Here is a 17912-nt window from a genome sequence, read left to right on the forward strand (position 1 = left end):
CAAGGAAAACTACTGGTAGTTCTAAGACTTGGACAGTTCATTCCTGAAGACTGTCTCAAGTCAAAACGTAGTATGTTGGAACCAGTTTTCTTATAAAATATAAAAAGGGGACTGGTGCTTGAACCAATACCAATTACCATATTTTTCCCAAATAAACAATAATAATGGTCCTTGTTAAGTGCTTGGGTAGATACAAGGTGATCAGGTTGTCCCACGTGGGACTCACAGTCTTAATCCCCATTTTACAGTTGAGGTAATTTAGGCACAGAGAAAGCGAACTGCCCAAAGTCACACAGCTGATGAGTGACAGAACCGAGATTACAACCCATGACCTCTGCTTCCCAAGCCCGTGCTCTTTCCACTAAGTCCAGCTGCTTCTCGTTCTGAATCAATTAGAAACAAATACTATGTTTATTACTCTATCTATTTATTTTACTTGTACATATCTATTCTTTTTATTTTGTTAGTATGTTTGGTTTTGTTCTCTGTCTCCCCCTTTTAGACTGTGAGCCCACTGTTGGGTAGGGACTGCCTCTATATGTTGCCAAATTGTACTTCCCAAGCGCTTAGTACAGCGCTCAATAAATACGATTGACGATGATGTTTATGCTAAGACATTTATGTACAATTAATAAGGTTCCATGATAGGGTAGCCGACTTTTTACTTCGGCAAAAGTAAAATGGGCATGTCGACCCTCCCTAGCGAATGCACGTAGCAATCAGGCACACCTTCTCTCTGTCTCTCACACACATGCTTTCACCACCACCACCATTCTACCACAACTTTTAAAGTTGTTTCACCATTAATCCACAATTCCTGCACATCACCCCTGTTCCCCCTCCTTAGCACTCCCTGGGATCTAGTGCCACAAAGGACACGCCAAGCTCTGGTTCAAAATGTCACACCCTTCCATCCATCCCACATGCTGAGTCGGTTGTAGATGTCCACCCTCCATCCACTCTCCACTCTTGCAAGGGCTATTCTCCCTTCTTAAGTGGTAGGTGGGACCGTGGGAGAGAGCCCTAGTCACCAGGTGGTTCCCTGTGGGTCCCAGAGCTCTGGTGTGTGATCAATCAATCGTATCTATTGAGCGCTTACCGTGTGCAGAGCGCTGAACTAAGCGCTTGGGAAGTACAAGTTGGCAACATATAGAGACAGTCCCTACCCAACAGTGGGCTCACAGTATAAAAGGGGGAGACAGAGAACAAAACCAAACATACTAACAAAATAAAATAAATAGAATAGATATGTATAAGTAAAATCAATAAATAAATAGAGTAATAAATATGCACAAACATATATACATATATACAGGTGCTGTGGGGAAGGGAAGGAGGTAAGATGGGGGGGATGGAGAGGGGGACGAGGGGGAGAGGAAGGAAGGGGATCAGTCTGGGAAGGCCTCCTGGAGGAGGTGAGCTCTCAGTAGGGCCTTGAACGGTGTGATGCCAGGCTTCTAATCGCCCTCTGCTCCTGTGGGGGCAACACTAACAGTGGGATTTCATCCATGCATGTGAAGGCTGCTCTTCTCACCATACACACATGCAGATATAGAACGGCATATCTTCTATCAATCAATGGTATTTACTGAGCGCTTACTGTGTGCAGAGCACCATACTAAGCACTTAGAAGAGTGCAACAATACAATACCACAGACACATTCCCTACCCCACAGCAAGCTTACAGTCTAGTAGGAGAGACAGACATTACGGTAAATAAATAAATTACAGACATATGTACAAGTGTTTGGGGCTGGGGTGCGGAGGGTCTCCCCTTCGTCCCCCTCTCCATCCCCCCCATCTTACCTCCTTCCCTTCCCCACAGCACCTGTATATATGTATATATGTTTGTACATATTTATTACTCTATTTATTTTACTTGTACATATCTTTTCTATTTATTTTATTTTGTTAGTATGTTTGGTTCTGTTCTCTGTCTCCCCCTTTTAGACTGTGAGCCCACTGTTGGGTAGGGACTGTCTTTATATGTTGCCACCTTGTACTTCCCAAGCGCTTAGTACAGTGCTCTGCACACAGTAAGCGCTCAATACGATTGATGATGACGACGATGATGATGATGAGTAAAGGGAGGAAGTCAGGATGATGCAGAAGGGAATGGGAAGAGGAAATGAGGCTTTAGTCAGGGAATGCCTCTTGGAGGAGATGTGCCTTCAATATGGCTTGGAGAGTGGGGAGGGTAATTGCTGGGCATGGAAAGGGACGGTTTTCCAGGCCAGAGGCAGGACACGGGCGAGAGGCTGGCAGCAAGATAGACAAGATCTAGGATGACAGAGGACGGAAGTGTGCGGGCTGGATTTGTAGTAGGCGAGTAGAGAGGTGATATAGGAGGGGACAAAGTGATTAAGTGCTTCAAAGCCAATGGTACGGAGTTTCTATTTGATGAGTTTCTGCATCAGATAGAAACTCGAGGTGGGTGGGCAACCATTGGAGATCCTTGAAGAGTGAGGAGACATGTACTGAACGTTTCTGCAGAAAGCTGATGCGGGCAGCAGACTGAAGTATGGACTGAACACATTAAGTGCTCAATAAATATGACTGAATGAATGGAGAGCGGCAGGAGGCAGCGTGGCCAGCAAGGAGGCTGACTGAGTAATCAAGGCAGTGCTTGGATTAACGAGGTAACAGTTTGGACGGCAAGGAAAGGGCAGATTTTAACAAGTTTTGTGACGGTTGAACCCACAAGATTTGTGATAGATCTAATATGTTGGTTGAATGAGAGAGAGGAGTCAAGGGTAACCAAGGTTACAAGCTTGTGAGCAGGTAGGATGGTGGTGCTGTCTACAGTGATGAGAATGTCACTGGGAGGACAGGATTTGGGTAGGAAGATGAGTTCTGTTTTAGGCATGTTACGTTGGAGGTGATGGCAGGTCACAAGCTTGTGAGCAGGCAGGATGGTGGTGCTGTCTACAGTGATGAGAATGTCACTGGGAGGACAGGACTTGGGTAGGAAGATGAATTCTGTTTTAGACATGTTACGTTGGAGGTGATGGCAGGTCACCTAAGTAGAGATATCTTGAAGGCAGGAGGAAATGTGAGACTGCAGAGAAGGTGAGAGATAGGGACTGGAGATACTGACTTGGGAATCACCAGTATAGAGGTGGTAGTTGAAGCTCCGAACCCTACTGAGTTGAGTACCACATGGCAAATATGTTAAATATGTTACCCCAGAAAGCTGTAGTAAAGAATGGGAAAGCTGAAATTAAAAGTGTAAACTTACCAAGATTAGTTGTGATTCAAAACACCTTAAGTCTGGCACACACACACATAAATGTGAGAAAATATTATTTTGGTATATTCTTTAAAATAGCTTGTCATTTTTGAAAAGTCTGCAGTGCTAAATTGTATTAAACAGAATTCCTGCACAATTATAAATTCGACGGCCTAAAAGATCATAACTATGCTTCTTATATTTTTAAATTTTCCCTTTCAAATTCACAGTGGATTTTAAGTATGAAGTTGGAATGTCCCGTTTTCATCTGAACATGATCACATACAAAGATATACGTCTAAATCTACACTTGGGCAGCCAGAAACTATTACTGCCCAAATCTTAAAGGTGTCATCTCTTTTACCTTGGTGCAGAATTTCCCCAAGCTCCATGCTTGTCTGTCAAAATGTTGATAATTTTCTGGATTAGCTGGGTTGCTGTCACATGGTCTCGGTACTTAGCTGCTCTTATCAAGTGATCACACATCTTCTCATCCTCTCGCTTGTCTGCTGAATACTGGGCACTCAGTGACTTGGGGGGAAAAAGAAAATTCATTATGAATTTGTAAGATGGCAAATAATAAGAAAATCAATTGAAAACAAGGTCAAATGAGATATTTTTAAATATGACACAAATTAAACAATTTATGCTTGCTTGCTTAAAAAAATGAAAAGATTTTATTCTCCTCTCACCAAAGCTATTACAATTTGCACTAATTGAAACCACTACTGGAAAATTTCAAGGTCACTCAGAGCTACTTTCCCATTCAAAGCAAACCCAAAAGGTTTTTGGTTTTTTTTTTCCCCCAAACTCAAGGCTTGAATCCACAATGGTAAGACAGGGAGGGGAAAACTCATATAAAAGGTTTTCATACTACACCTATTACAGGCAATTTTAAAAAAGGGCTTCTGGCCAAGCTTATTCACAAGTGCTAAATTTACTCATATATCTTTCAATCCACCCACAGGATAACGTCAGATGGACCACAACTTAGATTTTCTTTTCCTTCAAAAACGATTCTAGGAAAATTGTGGGAGTTTGAGATTCAGTTAATTTATAGCAATTTAGGCAGTTGTCCACCCAATGAGAAATGGTAACCATAACACTAACACTATCTCAATCAGTAGGATTTATTGTGTCCCCATTGTACTGTACCAAGCACTTGGGATAGTAGAGAGTAAAAGTAAAAAACATGGGACTTGAACTCGGAGGATCTAAAATCGAAAGGGGAAACAGGCCAACAAAGAATTATATTGAAGTAGTAGGAGCAGGGGGAAAAATGGAAATAGAGCCAGTGATTATATTTTTTGGGAAGATGTACATAATAGAGTACATGGATCACAGTAAAGGTAAGTACTCTGAGCATGTGTGTCTGAAATGCAGGTTTCTGTGGCAAAGTAATTGAGCCAACTGATTACAAAAGCTTCTCACCAGAGGCCTGGAAAGTGCCATCCGGGGATCCACTGGGTGGGAACACGTTAATCCCTAAATATCCGAATCTTCATCAGTCTTGTTGCTTTCCCTCCTCCCATTTCAACCACCCTTCCACCATCCAATTCTGCCTAAAATTAACATGCTTCCAGGAGTGTTTGCACTGCTTCAGCTCTTCAGGAAGTAGTTAAATGAATAAATACGCTTACAATTTTTTTTATAAGACGTCTACAGCTTGCATGGTGGATGAACTGCCTCAGTTAACAACCGGGTAAAAAGTGGGCCTGAGCAGAGTAGTGGCTGCTGTTGGGGAGCATAAAAATAATCTCTCCCATGGACATAGGCTACTATCTGATCCTAATCAGCTGCCTCACCAAAGGCAAAGGAGACCAGGTGAGAGAATGGCCTGTCCTGAGCAAACTACACAACATCCTCTGTCCTTTTAATATTGGGACACTCCCCTCCCCACCCCTTCATCAAAAATCCTATGCAAATCGGTGGCTTAAAGATGTTGGTGAGTGCCCAGTTTGCAGGGAAGGTGCCGAAGAACTCTGTAACACTGAACTCTCCCAAGCACTTCTTATTAGGTGCTCTGCACACAGTAACAGCTCAATAAATTCAACTGATTAACGAATTGTTAATTTTCTGTTAAGGCAGGAGGGGTTAGCCACTCTCCAGGGTTTTGAATAGCCCTGTTTTGGAATGCCTCTCTCATTTTGAATGAGGTATGGCCCCCAAAAAAGCTCTAAACCAGAGGCAATGCCTTCTGGTTGGTTTTTTTGGTTTGTTTTTAATGGTATTTGGTAAGTGCTTATGGGTCAAACACCCTTCTAAGGTGTGGGTAGACGATACAAGATAATCGGGCCCGACAGAGTCCCTGTCCCCCCACGGGGCTCATGGTCTAAGTAGGATGGAGAACAGGTACTACTCACTTTGCAGTGAGGAAACTAAGGCACAGGGAAGTTAATTGACTTGTCTCAGGTGACAAAGCAGGCAAGTAGCGCTTAGTACAGTGCTCTGCACACAGTAAGTGCTCAATAAATACAATTGATGATGATGAAGTAGTGGAGCTGGGATTAAAACCCAGGTTCTCTGGATCCCAGGCCCAAGATTTATCCACTGTTTTGGGATGACACGACTCTTCGGACACCAAGGATCTATCCTTGAGGTCAAACAATGCAGCAGAGCATGTCAGTCAAGCATCAGTCTTTTCAGCCACACTCACACACATTTAGGAGCTTATTGTCAAAAGTATAATAATAATAATAATAACTGTGATATTTGTTTGGTGCTTACTATGTGTCAGGCACGGTACTAAATGGAATAGAGATAAGCAAATCGGGTTGGACACAGTCCCTGTCCCACCCCGGGCTCACAGTCTTAATCCCCATTTTACAGATGAGGAAACAGAGGCACAGAGAAGTGAAGTGACTTGCCCAAGATCACACAGCAGACGCGTGGCGGACCCGGAATTAGAACCCATGACCTTCTGACACCCAGGCCCGTGCTCTATCCACTAGACCTGCCACTGCTTAAACAACAGACACTTCAAAAGCACATATATGCAAACGCTTGCCAAGCCCCGCTATAACACTCTTCTTTCTTTACTTTTCCAAGATAGTGCTGTTGAATTTTAATGCCAGTGTTGTTTAGAGTACTCTCAAACTTGCTGGTTTTGCTATGTGCCACACTCTGTGGATCAGGATTACACGAGTTCCACTGCACAGCAGTAACACACACACACACACACACACACACATGCAATGCAGGCATGCACATGCACACACTGCTGCTGTGTTTTGCACTGAAGTTAGTTATCCCTCAAATAAGTACAGTCTGATGCCTCATAACTCTAAAACAAATCTCCAGTAATATGAAATAGTAACACCCTGCTGGGAAGCCACTCAGTGGAAAGAGCCCGGGCTTTGGAGTCAGAGGTCATGGGTTCAAATCCTGACTCTGTCAACTGTCAGCTGTGTGACTTTGGGCAAGTCACTTAACTTCTCTGTGCCTCCGTTACCTCATCTGTAAAATGGGGATTAAGACCGTGAGCCCCCCGTGGGACAACCTGATCACCGTGTAACCTCCCCAGGGCTTAGAACAGTGCTTTGCACATAGTAAGTGCTTAACAAATACCATTATTATTATTATTATTATTATTATTATTATTATAGTCTGGCAGGCAACAGTCAGGCAGCTCTTTGGGTAAAGCTGGGTTGCAAGTAGCAAATGGCAAACAAGCTAAACTCTGCCAGTTAGATTAGATATGCTGGAATATTTGGATTCTCACAGGCTGGAAGGGGGAGACAGAAAACAAAGCGAAACATATTAACAAAATAAAATAAATAGAATAAATATATACAAATAAAATAAATAAAGTAATAAGCGTGGCTCAGTGGAAAGAGCCCGGGCTTTGGAGTCAGAGGTCATGGGTTCAAATCCCGGCTCTGCCAATTGTCAGTTGTGTGACTTTGGGCAAGTCACTTAACTTCTCTGTGCCTCAATTACCTCATCTGTAAAATGGGGATTAAGACTGTGAGCCCCCACCGGGGGACAACCTGATCGCTTTGTAACCTCCCCAGCGCTTAGAACAGTGCTCTGCACATAGTAAGAGCTTAATAAATGCCATCATTATTATTATTATTATTATTCTGTTGTGCATCCAATCAGTGCCTACAAAGTTCTTGTTGAGGACAATAGCTTTAAAAATGCATGTGCTAACATTCAATATTTTGAACTTAATCTTTTTTAGGTCATACAGGCGTTACCATTTGATCATCTAAGTTAATGAGCCGCGTTGACTTGATTGTTATGTTGTAAAAGTGGTTTTTGGTCCATCTTTGGATCTCGAGGACACAGTCATGTGTTTTACAGCATTTCCTATGGGATGCTGTAGTTGATTTAGTGCTCTTTCAATAGAATACTTCATGAACATAATTGAGAATGTTAACTGCATTTTTTCTGTTTGTGCATGCATTCAGGTTTAGGTGACTTCCCTCATCAAAACTGTCTGACACTGGGTTATGCAGATTTGAAGTAAAATAAAAAAAAGATACATTTTCATTATTTTCATGGGAAAACGATTGATAAACTGTCCTACCAACATGAAATTATATTTATCTGTCACTTTGAAGGATATTCAAAATAGCTGTTTCCAAGCCCTCTCACAGATCTTAGGACCCTAAGTACATTCTCCATTACTATGCACATGGTAAGTATGTACCACCCTTTACAATTCAAATTACCTTCTCACCCTGCAAGTGCCTCAATAAAATCTGAGCTGGGGTATCAGCCCTAAAAGCTAAAATTCAAGTTCCAGACAATCGGATTTCCCAACACCTACAACTTCCCCCGAAAAATAACACTTTTTGAACAATGTGGGCACTTCTAGATGATGGCTAATATTTTTGCACCAGCACTCCACACAGATTTGCTAAGCTGCTACTTTTAAATTTGCTTTAAAGTGCAGAATTCTTAAAAACAAGTGTCCTAGGTAAGCTAAGTAGTAAAATGGTTTAAAGTGCTCTTTAATGGATCCTCTTCTACAATTTGAACAGCAACTTTTCATATCTGACATAAAATCCATAGATATAAATCACATTAGAGGGCCATTCTTTCCCGATTATCCATCTCTGTCTCTTTGTGGAGCGCTGAAGTCACATTTGACCTTAAAACATGATAAAATGGAAACCAAACTATAATGTTTCGTAAGAGATGTAATGAACTTGTACCTCTTTAAAACAATCGCTTAATGGTGCGATTTTGCGAGCAATTTTATTAAATACAAAAGTGAATTTCAAACCAAGCCGGGACGTTCAGAAAGAACTGGTAACTGCTCCTACAACAAATTCCAGCTCAGAAATGTAACAACGGAACCAAGAAGGAATTTGTTCAGTTCTACTGCTCAAATGACCCGTCAAAAATTCTCGTGTCCTGACGGAAAAAGAAGAGGGAGGCAACTTATAACATCACAAGGATTTTTACCCAAGGAGAATAACGGTTTCAGAACCTCAGTTCAAGAGCGACTGATATCCCATTTGGCAGGCCCCCTTAAAAAAAAATTGGTATTTGTTAAGTGCCGTGTGTCAAACACCATTCTAAATGCTGGGGTAATATACAAGTTAATCATTCCAGATACAGTTCCTGGACAACATGGGGCTCAAAGTCAAGTGGGAGCTAGGACAGGTACGGACTCACCACTCTGCTGTATAATTGCTGTTATATGTTAATAGAAGTAACGGAACTGGGGTACGGTAAGTAGCGTGTTTTTTTTTTTTAATGGCATTTATTAAGCGCTTACTATGTGCAAAGCACTGTTCTAAGCGCTGGGGAGTTTACAAGGTGATCAGGTTGTCCCACGGGGGGTGGTTGTTCTCTGGGGGACCCGCAAGAGAGAGCAGATGGAGATCTATGGGCGGTGATCTGAAAATTAAACCTATTAAAATTAAACCTACAGTATTTAAGGCCCAGAGACGAAGCTGAAGCTCAGTAGACCTTTTCACCGCCAGTGCAATGGGCAGCCTTGGCTTAGTGGCCAAGTCCTATGGGAAGCAGCATGATGTAGTGGATAGAGCACGGCTCTGAGAGTCAGAGGGTCACGGGTTCTAATTCTGACTCTGCCACTTGCCTGCTGTGTGACCTTGGGCAAGTCACTCCGCTGTGCCTCAGTTACCTCATCTGTAAAATGGGGGTGATGACGCGGATGGTATTTAAGTGCTTACTGTGGGCCAAGCACTGGGGATAAGACTGTGAGCCCCACGTAGAACAGGGACTGTGTCCAACCCAATTTGCCTGTATCCACCCCCCAGTGCTTAGTACAGTGCCTGGTACAAAGTATAAGCGCTTAACGATTACCAGAATTGTTATTATTACTATTATTACGGAGCACGGTCGAGGCTTCCACTTCTCTGTGGGGTCCTACAGCCAGATCAGAAGGCTCAAGCTCACGGGCTGAGCCAGCCAATCTGCTCCTTTATTTCCCATCATCGTATTCAGTACTAGAGACTGTGCAGACCAGGACCATTCATTCATTCAATCAATCGTATTTATTGAGCGCTTACTGTGTGCACAGCACTCTACTAAGTGCTTGGAAAGCACAATTCGGCAACAGATAGAGACAATCCCTACCCAACAACGGGCTCACGACTGCTACCTGCTAGCCCAGGAGTAAGCTGGACCGAGAGGCAGAGGTGAAAGGATAGATTGTGGGTAGGGACTGTCTCTATATGTTGCGAACTTGTACTTCCCAAGCGCTTAGTACAGTGCTCTGCACACAGTAAGCACTCAATAAATATGATTGATTGACTGATTGATACGAGAAGCACCTTCAATGTAGGGTCCCTGCCCGCCAAGGGGGAGTTGTCCTTGGTGGAAAGGCAAGCCGTGGTGCTTTTCACATCAGCACTCGTCCCCAGTTAAGGATGAGCAAAGGAGGCTCAGCCCAAGGTTAAAGCTTTGCTTATGATGACGCCGCTAAGGACTATTTTTTTGGAAACCTACTACAGTTTTAAGTTTTCAAAAAGCAGAATGCTTGCACCGCCTCCCCTATCCACACTGATATCCAAAAGGCCGTCTGGTTTCTTGATGCTCCCATTCAGAACCCCGGCAACTGTACACAGTTTGGGACCCAGAGCCCAGGTGGGGTTCATACAGTGTTGGACGGGCAGGTAATTCAGAGGAAAAAAGCCACGGGCTTAACTGAACATCTATAAGGGAAAGAGTTTCATCCAGGCAACCTCAGCAGTCATTGTGAATCGTCACATGGATAAGGAATCATCATCATCAATCGTATTTATTGAGCGCTTACTGTGTGCAGAGCACTGTACTGAGAGACTGCACCTCGGGACCTGGGTTCTAGCCCCAGTCCACCACACGCCTGCTGTGTGACGTGGACAAGTCAAGTTCTCTGTGCCTCCGTTTCTTCATATGTCAAACGAGGATAAAACACCTGTTCTCCCTCAGACTGTGAGCCCCATTTGGGACAGGGCACTTTGTCCGATATGCTTACACTGCACCTACCCAGTGCTTAGTACAGTTCTTGGCACGTCTACCACAATTAATAAGGAGCCATCCATAGACACGCTGGGAGATACTATAATTGAGGAGATTTCTGACGGCCAGCTAGGTGGGGAGTTGGGGCTTTGATTCAACCAAGCCTGGGGCCTGCACCAAAACTATCATCAGACAAAAAGGAACAAAGGGGAGGTCTTAAAAGGTGCTTGTGGATTGGGCATGCATCTTTTAAAGGGGTTCCTCATAACCTAATTCTCACAACCTAGAGGCCATTCCACCGAGGTCCTAGGACCCATAACACAGGGTAGATGGCAATCTGATCTAATACCAAGACAGGCAAAGGCAGTCTAGTGGATAGAGCATGGGCCCGGGGAGTCAGAAGGACCTGGGTTCGAGTCCAGGCTCCACCACCTGTCTGATATGAGCTCGTTGTGGGCAGGAATGTGTCCGTTTTATTGTATTCTCCCAAGCGCTTAGTAATAATACTAATAATGATGGCATTTATTAAGCGCTAACTATGTGCAATGCACTGTTCTAAGTGCTCGGGAGGTTGCAAGGTGATCAGGTTGTCCCAAGGGGGGGCTCACAGTCTTCATCCCCATTTTCCAGATGAGGGAACTGAGGCACAGAGAAGATAAGTGACTTGCCCAAAGACACTCAGCTGACAACTGGTAGAGCCAGGATTTGAACCCATGACATCTAACTCCAAAGCCCGTGCTCTGTCCCACTGAGCCACGCTGCTTCTCTGTGTTTTGTACTAGTACAGTGGTTCGCACACAGTAAGCGCTCAGTAAATACGACTGAATGAATGACCTTGGGCAAGTCACATCACTTCTCTATACCTCACTTACCTCATCTGTAAAATGGGGATTCAGACTGTGATCCCCATGTGGGAAATGGATACTTTGCACCTACCCCAGTGCTTAGAAAAGTGCCTGGAACATAGTCAGCGTTTAATAAGGAGATGCTCTTGGGTGAATGTTCCATATCACTGTACTATATATTAGTACAGTGCTCTGCACACAGTAAGCGCTCAATAAATACGATTGAGTGATATCACCACCATCCTCAGGAATAATTTCTGGCCCAGGCTGAGACAGCTAATGCTCACCTCCCCCAGCCCAGGAGGTGCTTTGCCTGCCATTAGGGACTTGAACCCAGGTCTAGATCCCTGGTGATGATGAGAAGCAGCGTGGCTCAGTGGAGAGAGCCTGGGCTTAGGAGTCAGAGGTCATGGGTTCAAATCATGGCTCTTCCACTTGTCAGCTTTGTGACTTTGGGCAAATCACTTAGCTTCTCTGTGCCTCAGTTCCCTCAGCTGTAAAATGGGGATTAAGACTGTGAGCCCCATGTGGGACAACCTGATCACCTTGCATCCACCCCAGCACTTAGTAAGCACTCAACAAATACCAAAATTATTATTATGGTGGCAGAACAAGGCACTAAGCCAGTGCCACCTCTGGGCCAAGGAAGTCGCCGACCCTTGGCCTAGGAGGATTTCATCTCTTTAGCTGGTACAGCAGGCGCGACAGTCGGCTATGATTTGTCCTAAAGCGGGGCTGGATAAAATGTAGGATAGACAGTCTCTGCCTTAGACTGTGAGCCCACTGTTGGGTAGGGACTGTCTCTATATGTTGCCAACTTGTACTTCCCAAGCACTTAGTACAGTGCTCTGCACACAGTAAGCGCTCAATAAATACGATTGATTGATTGATTAGAAACTCACACAAGTGACTGTTTTTAGGAACACAGAGTGCATCTGTGGCTGACAGTACAGTGCAAGCGCTTAGTACAGTGCTCTGCACATAGTAAGCGCTCAATAAATACGATTGATGATGACTTGGGGCCACCACGGATGGAATGGCAGCAGTCTCCACAAATCAACTGGTTGGCCAGAGTGAATCGATGGAGGTCAAGGCGAAGGGCATGTTTTGCCCATCCATGCTCTACGCTGAGTGTTTTGGGCAATATGCCCAATTTCTATCTCCGGGAGTTTAGTGATCATTTGCCAGGAAGTAAGGAGGCATGAGAAAGTTGCTTGGTAAATTCTAGAATTCGTGGAAGTGATTATATTTTTAAATAATTAAAACCACAAGTGTAAGAACAAGTATAACTGCATAAAAGACTGGAATTCTCCCCCCTCGTTCCCCTCTCCATCTCCACCATCTTACCTCCTTCCCTTCCCCACAACACCTGTATATATGTTTGTACATATTTATTACTCTATTTATTTTACTTGTACATATCTATTTATTTTATTTTGTTAGTACGTTTGGTTTTGTTCTCTGTCTCCCCCTTTTAGACTGTGAGCCCACTGTTGGGTAGGGACTGTCTCTATATGTTGCCAACTTGTACTTCCCAAGCGCTTAGTACAGTTCTCTGCACACAGTAAGTGCTCAATAAATACAATTGATTGATTGATTGAATTGCAAGACAACAAGAGAATTATCATTTCAAAATTTTGTGGGAAAGCTTACCAAAATTCAGTTGATCACATCTAATCAAAAATGTCATGCCTAAATCTCTTCTTACAAGGGGCTTTGTTCAAACTCCAAAATAGGCATATTTTTAGAAAAAGGACTCGACTGCTCTACTGCAGCTCAGTAAACTCACAGCATTGCTTTTAGAAAATCTTTCGGAATGTGGTAGTTCCTTGCCTTACTTCACCTCAAAATTACTTATATAGACACAACCTGTACCACCGGGGTGAAAATTCTCTTTAAACGGGGACATTTCGGTAAATGAAGAGTCTCCTCAATCTTCCACTTTCAGAGCTCCTTTGCACTTGATCCCTGACCTCAGGTTTAAAGTCTGTTCTCAAAAAAAAAAAAAAATGCTACCCAGGGAAATCTTAAGACTTCTGAATGAGACTTAGAAAAATGAAAGCTTAAAACCTCAATAGCGAACAAAAGTCAACCAATGACAATGTCTGACAGCCGCCTTCACTTCTGAAGTGATGCCTCTGTCATCCAACGCCTCCAAGTATTGATTTCTCTCAGCAGGAAAAAAAGCCTAGGCCAATGAAATAGATATAGCATCATCCCCCCCGATAATAGCCATCAAGGTTAACACAGGCAGAGCACTTATCAAAGTATCTCTTCAATTTCTTCGTGTTTTAATGGACTGGATACATTGTGTTCGTTTCTTATCTCTGCAACCTGCAGTTTCCAAACTATATTTTTTGCAACTGATTGGAGATTAATATGGGTGCTAATTTTTCAACTACGATGTTGCATTGTTAAATGGCTCTCGTGTTAAAAATATCTTCATGTTTTGACATTTTGAAATGCAAATAAAATCAAAACCCCAGTGGCAAAGGCATGGCACACTGGATGTTTTCTTGGCTCCAAACCCACAGCTTGCATGAATTTTAATCTATATTTGTATTTATGGTAGGACATGGCTCCTCGACTGTATTTCTTTCTTTTTGTCCTCGTTAAAAACAGCTTGTAAAGTCAACACCAAAATAATCAAAATGAGACAAGCTGGGATGTGCTTTGAGAATGAATCTAAAGCAGCTGCTTCAGAAATACAAATATGCAGAGAATGTTTTTTGGGTTTCAATGCAACACAAGTACTAAAAATAACTGAAGACTTCTGGAGCAGATTTTAAACCACTGTGAGAAGCGGGCAAGACCGAACTGCAGTAATCTGAGGTTAAAACACCCACGATAGACTCCCTCTCTAAAATGCAAGCTCGCTGTGGGCAGGGGATGGGCCTGTTCTATTGTACTATCCCAAGCACTTACTACAGTGCTTGATAAATACAACTGATTGAATTGGGCTCATAAGATTGAATCGCAAAAACCCTCAAAATTCTCGCATCAGAATTTTAAATGAGCTAATACTTGCTGCATGACCTTGGCTCGGACTACACCTATGGGTCTCAGCAAACTCTAAAATACATAAGTTAAAAATGAAGTTGAAAGAAACACTGCCCTTTTAAACTAGACTACTCTGGTTAAAAGAATGAATAAACCCCTAATCAAACGAACAAGGAAATCTGAGCTGAACAAGTAGTTCAACGGTAATCAAGAACGTTTGAAGAGGCAAGGGAACCTGTTACTCACAGGCAATGGATGTGACAAACTACAATTTCAATAGGGCTTTTTTTTTTCCTGCATATACTATGTGACCTTAAGAAATAGGACTTTTCCCTCATTTTCCTCCAGGTAATCATTAGTACTTATTGACCACTCAGAATGCATATTTTATTACAGGCTGAGAGTTATGTAAATCCTTTACTTTCTAGGTATGAGAAACTCTAACAAACTGCAAAAGTGCTTGTGCAAAAATAGTTCATCAGCAAACATTTAATAAAGATCCACCAAAAAAGCATCTGTTGAACTAGTTCTAATCAAACTGTACTCAAGTGAAGAAATGAACTCGATACACACAAGATACCTAGCTGAAACTTCGGTTTTCTAAAACAAAGCATTTCACAGCATAATATAATGGCATTTGCCTTTCTATCTGCCTTTTTCTTTTTAAACAGTAACTAAACCTCTAATACCATTTTAACCATGAGTTTTTCACAGAAAAATAGTTACCGACAATTGAAGGCATTCACATGCAATACCCTACTAGCAGGTAGAAGCAGAAGCACTTAATTCTGAGTCAAGTCAGCTAAGAAAGGCCTATGTGGAAATATTACACATGCACAGTGACACAAGTACAATTTGAAAACAAAAAGAATTATAAATAGCATGTAGAATGGGTGTAAGATTCACAAAAGAATGGACTGCCCTATATTGTATAGTTTACCTATTCTTATACTAACACACTGAGTGTATTACTAAATGTCATTATATTATGCTGTGAAACGCTTTGTTTTAGAAGATCGAAGATACAGCTAGGTATCGTGTGTATTGAGTTCATTTCTTCACTTTTTTTAAATGGCATTTATTAAGCGCTTACTATGTGCAAAGCACTGTTCTAAATGCTGTTGAGTACAGTCTGATTAGCACTAGTTCAAAAGATGCTTATTTGGTGGATCTTTATTAAATGTTTGCTGATGAACTATTTTTGCACAGTTTTGCAGTTTGTTAGAGTTTCTCATACGTAGAAAGTAAAGGATTTACATAACTCTCATGTAAAATATAGGGATGCTTATAAGATCATGCATAAGATCAGTAAGACTGTACACTCAATATCGCCAATGTGGAATGCAACAGGAGAAAAATTGTCCAGAAAATAGGGAAGCGCTCATCAGGCTAGTCTGTCACAAAAATTACTTTTAAAGAAGCTTATCTCCTTACTCCATATACACACATTTGCATTAGCAGTGGAAATGATCAACTCAAATATCCGAAAGCAATCCAGTATGTTGCGCTTGCAGTTATTTCCTATGAATACCTACCACGGAATTCGATTTTGGGGGGCCATCCTCTGCAAATTACTAAATCACGTCATTTACCCTTATTTCAGGCAACATTAATTACCCAGCCAACAACTTTAACACTGGGAATGAAGCAGATTTAAAGTAAACAAATGGACAACAAAATACCTACATGCATTCAGCCATAGAATGCAATGAAATGTATTAATATACATTTTATAAAATGATCATTTAACTGAGTCACAGCAACCAAGGTCAGTTTATTTCGCAAACTATTTAGGTAACAGGAAGCTGCTGAGGTTGAAAATTAGATCTGCTGAAGTCTGCAATGTTAAGCTTTGCTGGCTTTAATGTTTTATTTTTATTTTTTCTTTATTGGAGATATGTCTTCACACTGGCACCTGGCTAAAATATTCACGCTGGGACACATCTAAATGCCAATGTGGCAAACTGGAAAGATACTGTGGAAGTAACTGCTCACAAAGATATGATACAATGTGATTCCTCAGACTACGATTTCTGCTAATAGCATAAAATGAAATACTACATTTTCTAAATGATGAGTGGAAGTAGTAATAGTGGGAATATTCATTTATTTATTTATTTGGAACGTAAGCTCGTCCTCTAGGCTGTAAGCCCGCTGCGGGCAGGGAATGTATCTGTTATAGTTATACTGTACTCTCCCAAGCGCTTAGTACAGTGCTCATCATATAGTAAGCACTCAATAAATACAATTGATTTGACTGATTGATGGATTTGGAGCCCACTTGGTACAACACACTATACTAAGGACTTGGGAAGTACAAACCACGTAAGTGATACATTCTCTGCCAACCAAGATCTTGCACTCTAATGGAGGAGACAGAAATGGAAATATTTACAAATAGAATAATCAAAGGAAGGAAGAGAATATACAATTGAATAGCAGGTAACCAAAATTCCTACGATGGGGAAAAACTGTTAAGTGCTGAAGCGCTCAATAAATACCAGTGATTGATTGATTGCTGGTAAATTTGTATGACTCAGGAAGCGCCCGGAAAGGTTCAAGGTTTGTGGTTAAGAGATAGGTCTTTAAGAAGGACTGAATTTGGGGAGCACTGGGGTGAGTCAGGCTTGCAGAATAAGGGAATTCCCAGCCAGTGAAACAGCATGGGCAAGAAGATGAAAGCAGGAGAGGTAAAAGGAAGTTAACTTTGAGAGGAGAAAAGAGTGAGAACTGGGGACTTAAGGGGGGGGAGAGAGTAGATATATAACATGGTGTGAAAGGATGAGGAGCCTGATACCAAGTGTGAAGAGTTTTTGTTTGATTCATAGGGATACTGAAAGACAGCGGAGGGTTTTGAGGACAGGAGCGAAACGTATGCCAAGAGATATCCAAGAATCAATCCATGGTATTTATTGTGTCCTTACGGTGTGCACTGCACTAAGAACATGGGAGAGTTACCCAACAACTGTGCATTTCCTGCCCACAACAAGCTTACAATCTGGAGCTCACAGTCTGGTCTTTCATCCATTCAATCATATTTTTTGAGCGCTTACTAAGTAATTGATGGCATTTGTTAAGCGCTTACTATGTGTGAAGCACTGTTCTAAGCGCTGGAGGGGATACAAGGTGATTAGGTTGCCCACATGGAGCTCACAGTCTTAATCCCCATTTTACAGATGAGGTAACTGAGGCTCAGAGGAAAGCAAAGTGACTTGCTCAAAGTCACACAGCTGACAAGTGGTGGAGCCAGAACTAGAATCCATGACCTCTGACTCCCAAGCCACTAAGCCATGCTGCTTCTCAGAGCACTGTACTAAGTGCTTGGAAAGACATTATAATAAATTGTGGATACAGATATAAATGCTGAGCATGGGATGAATATCAAGTTCTTAAAGGTACAGATTCAAAAACACAGG

At 42.2% G+C, this 17912-nt stretch overlaps 1 protein-coding gene across 1 annotated transcript in view; it reads right to left on the bottom strand.

Moving 5' to 3' along the window:
- LRBA (LPS responsive beige-like anchor protein) overlaps positions 1-17912 on the bottom strand; it is a 634690-nt gene that overhangs the window by 378546 nt on the left and 238232 nt on the right. The window contains exon 37 of the mRNA XM_038755081.1: positions 3594-3760. Within this exon, the coding sequence (XP_038611009.1) occupies positions 3594-3760 (167 nt within the window). The remainder of the gene's footprint in view (positions 1-3593; positions 3761-17912) is intronic.

The sequence above is a fragment of the Tachyglossus aculeatus genome, chromosome 12 (assembly GCF_015852505.1).
Source record: "Tachyglossus aculeatus isolate mTacAcu1 chromosome 12, mTacAcu1.pri, whole genome shotgun sequence".
In the NCBI taxonomy this organism is placed as follows: Eukaryota; Metazoa; Chordata; class Mammalia; order Monotremata; family Tachyglossidae; genus Tachyglossus; species Tachyglossus aculeatus.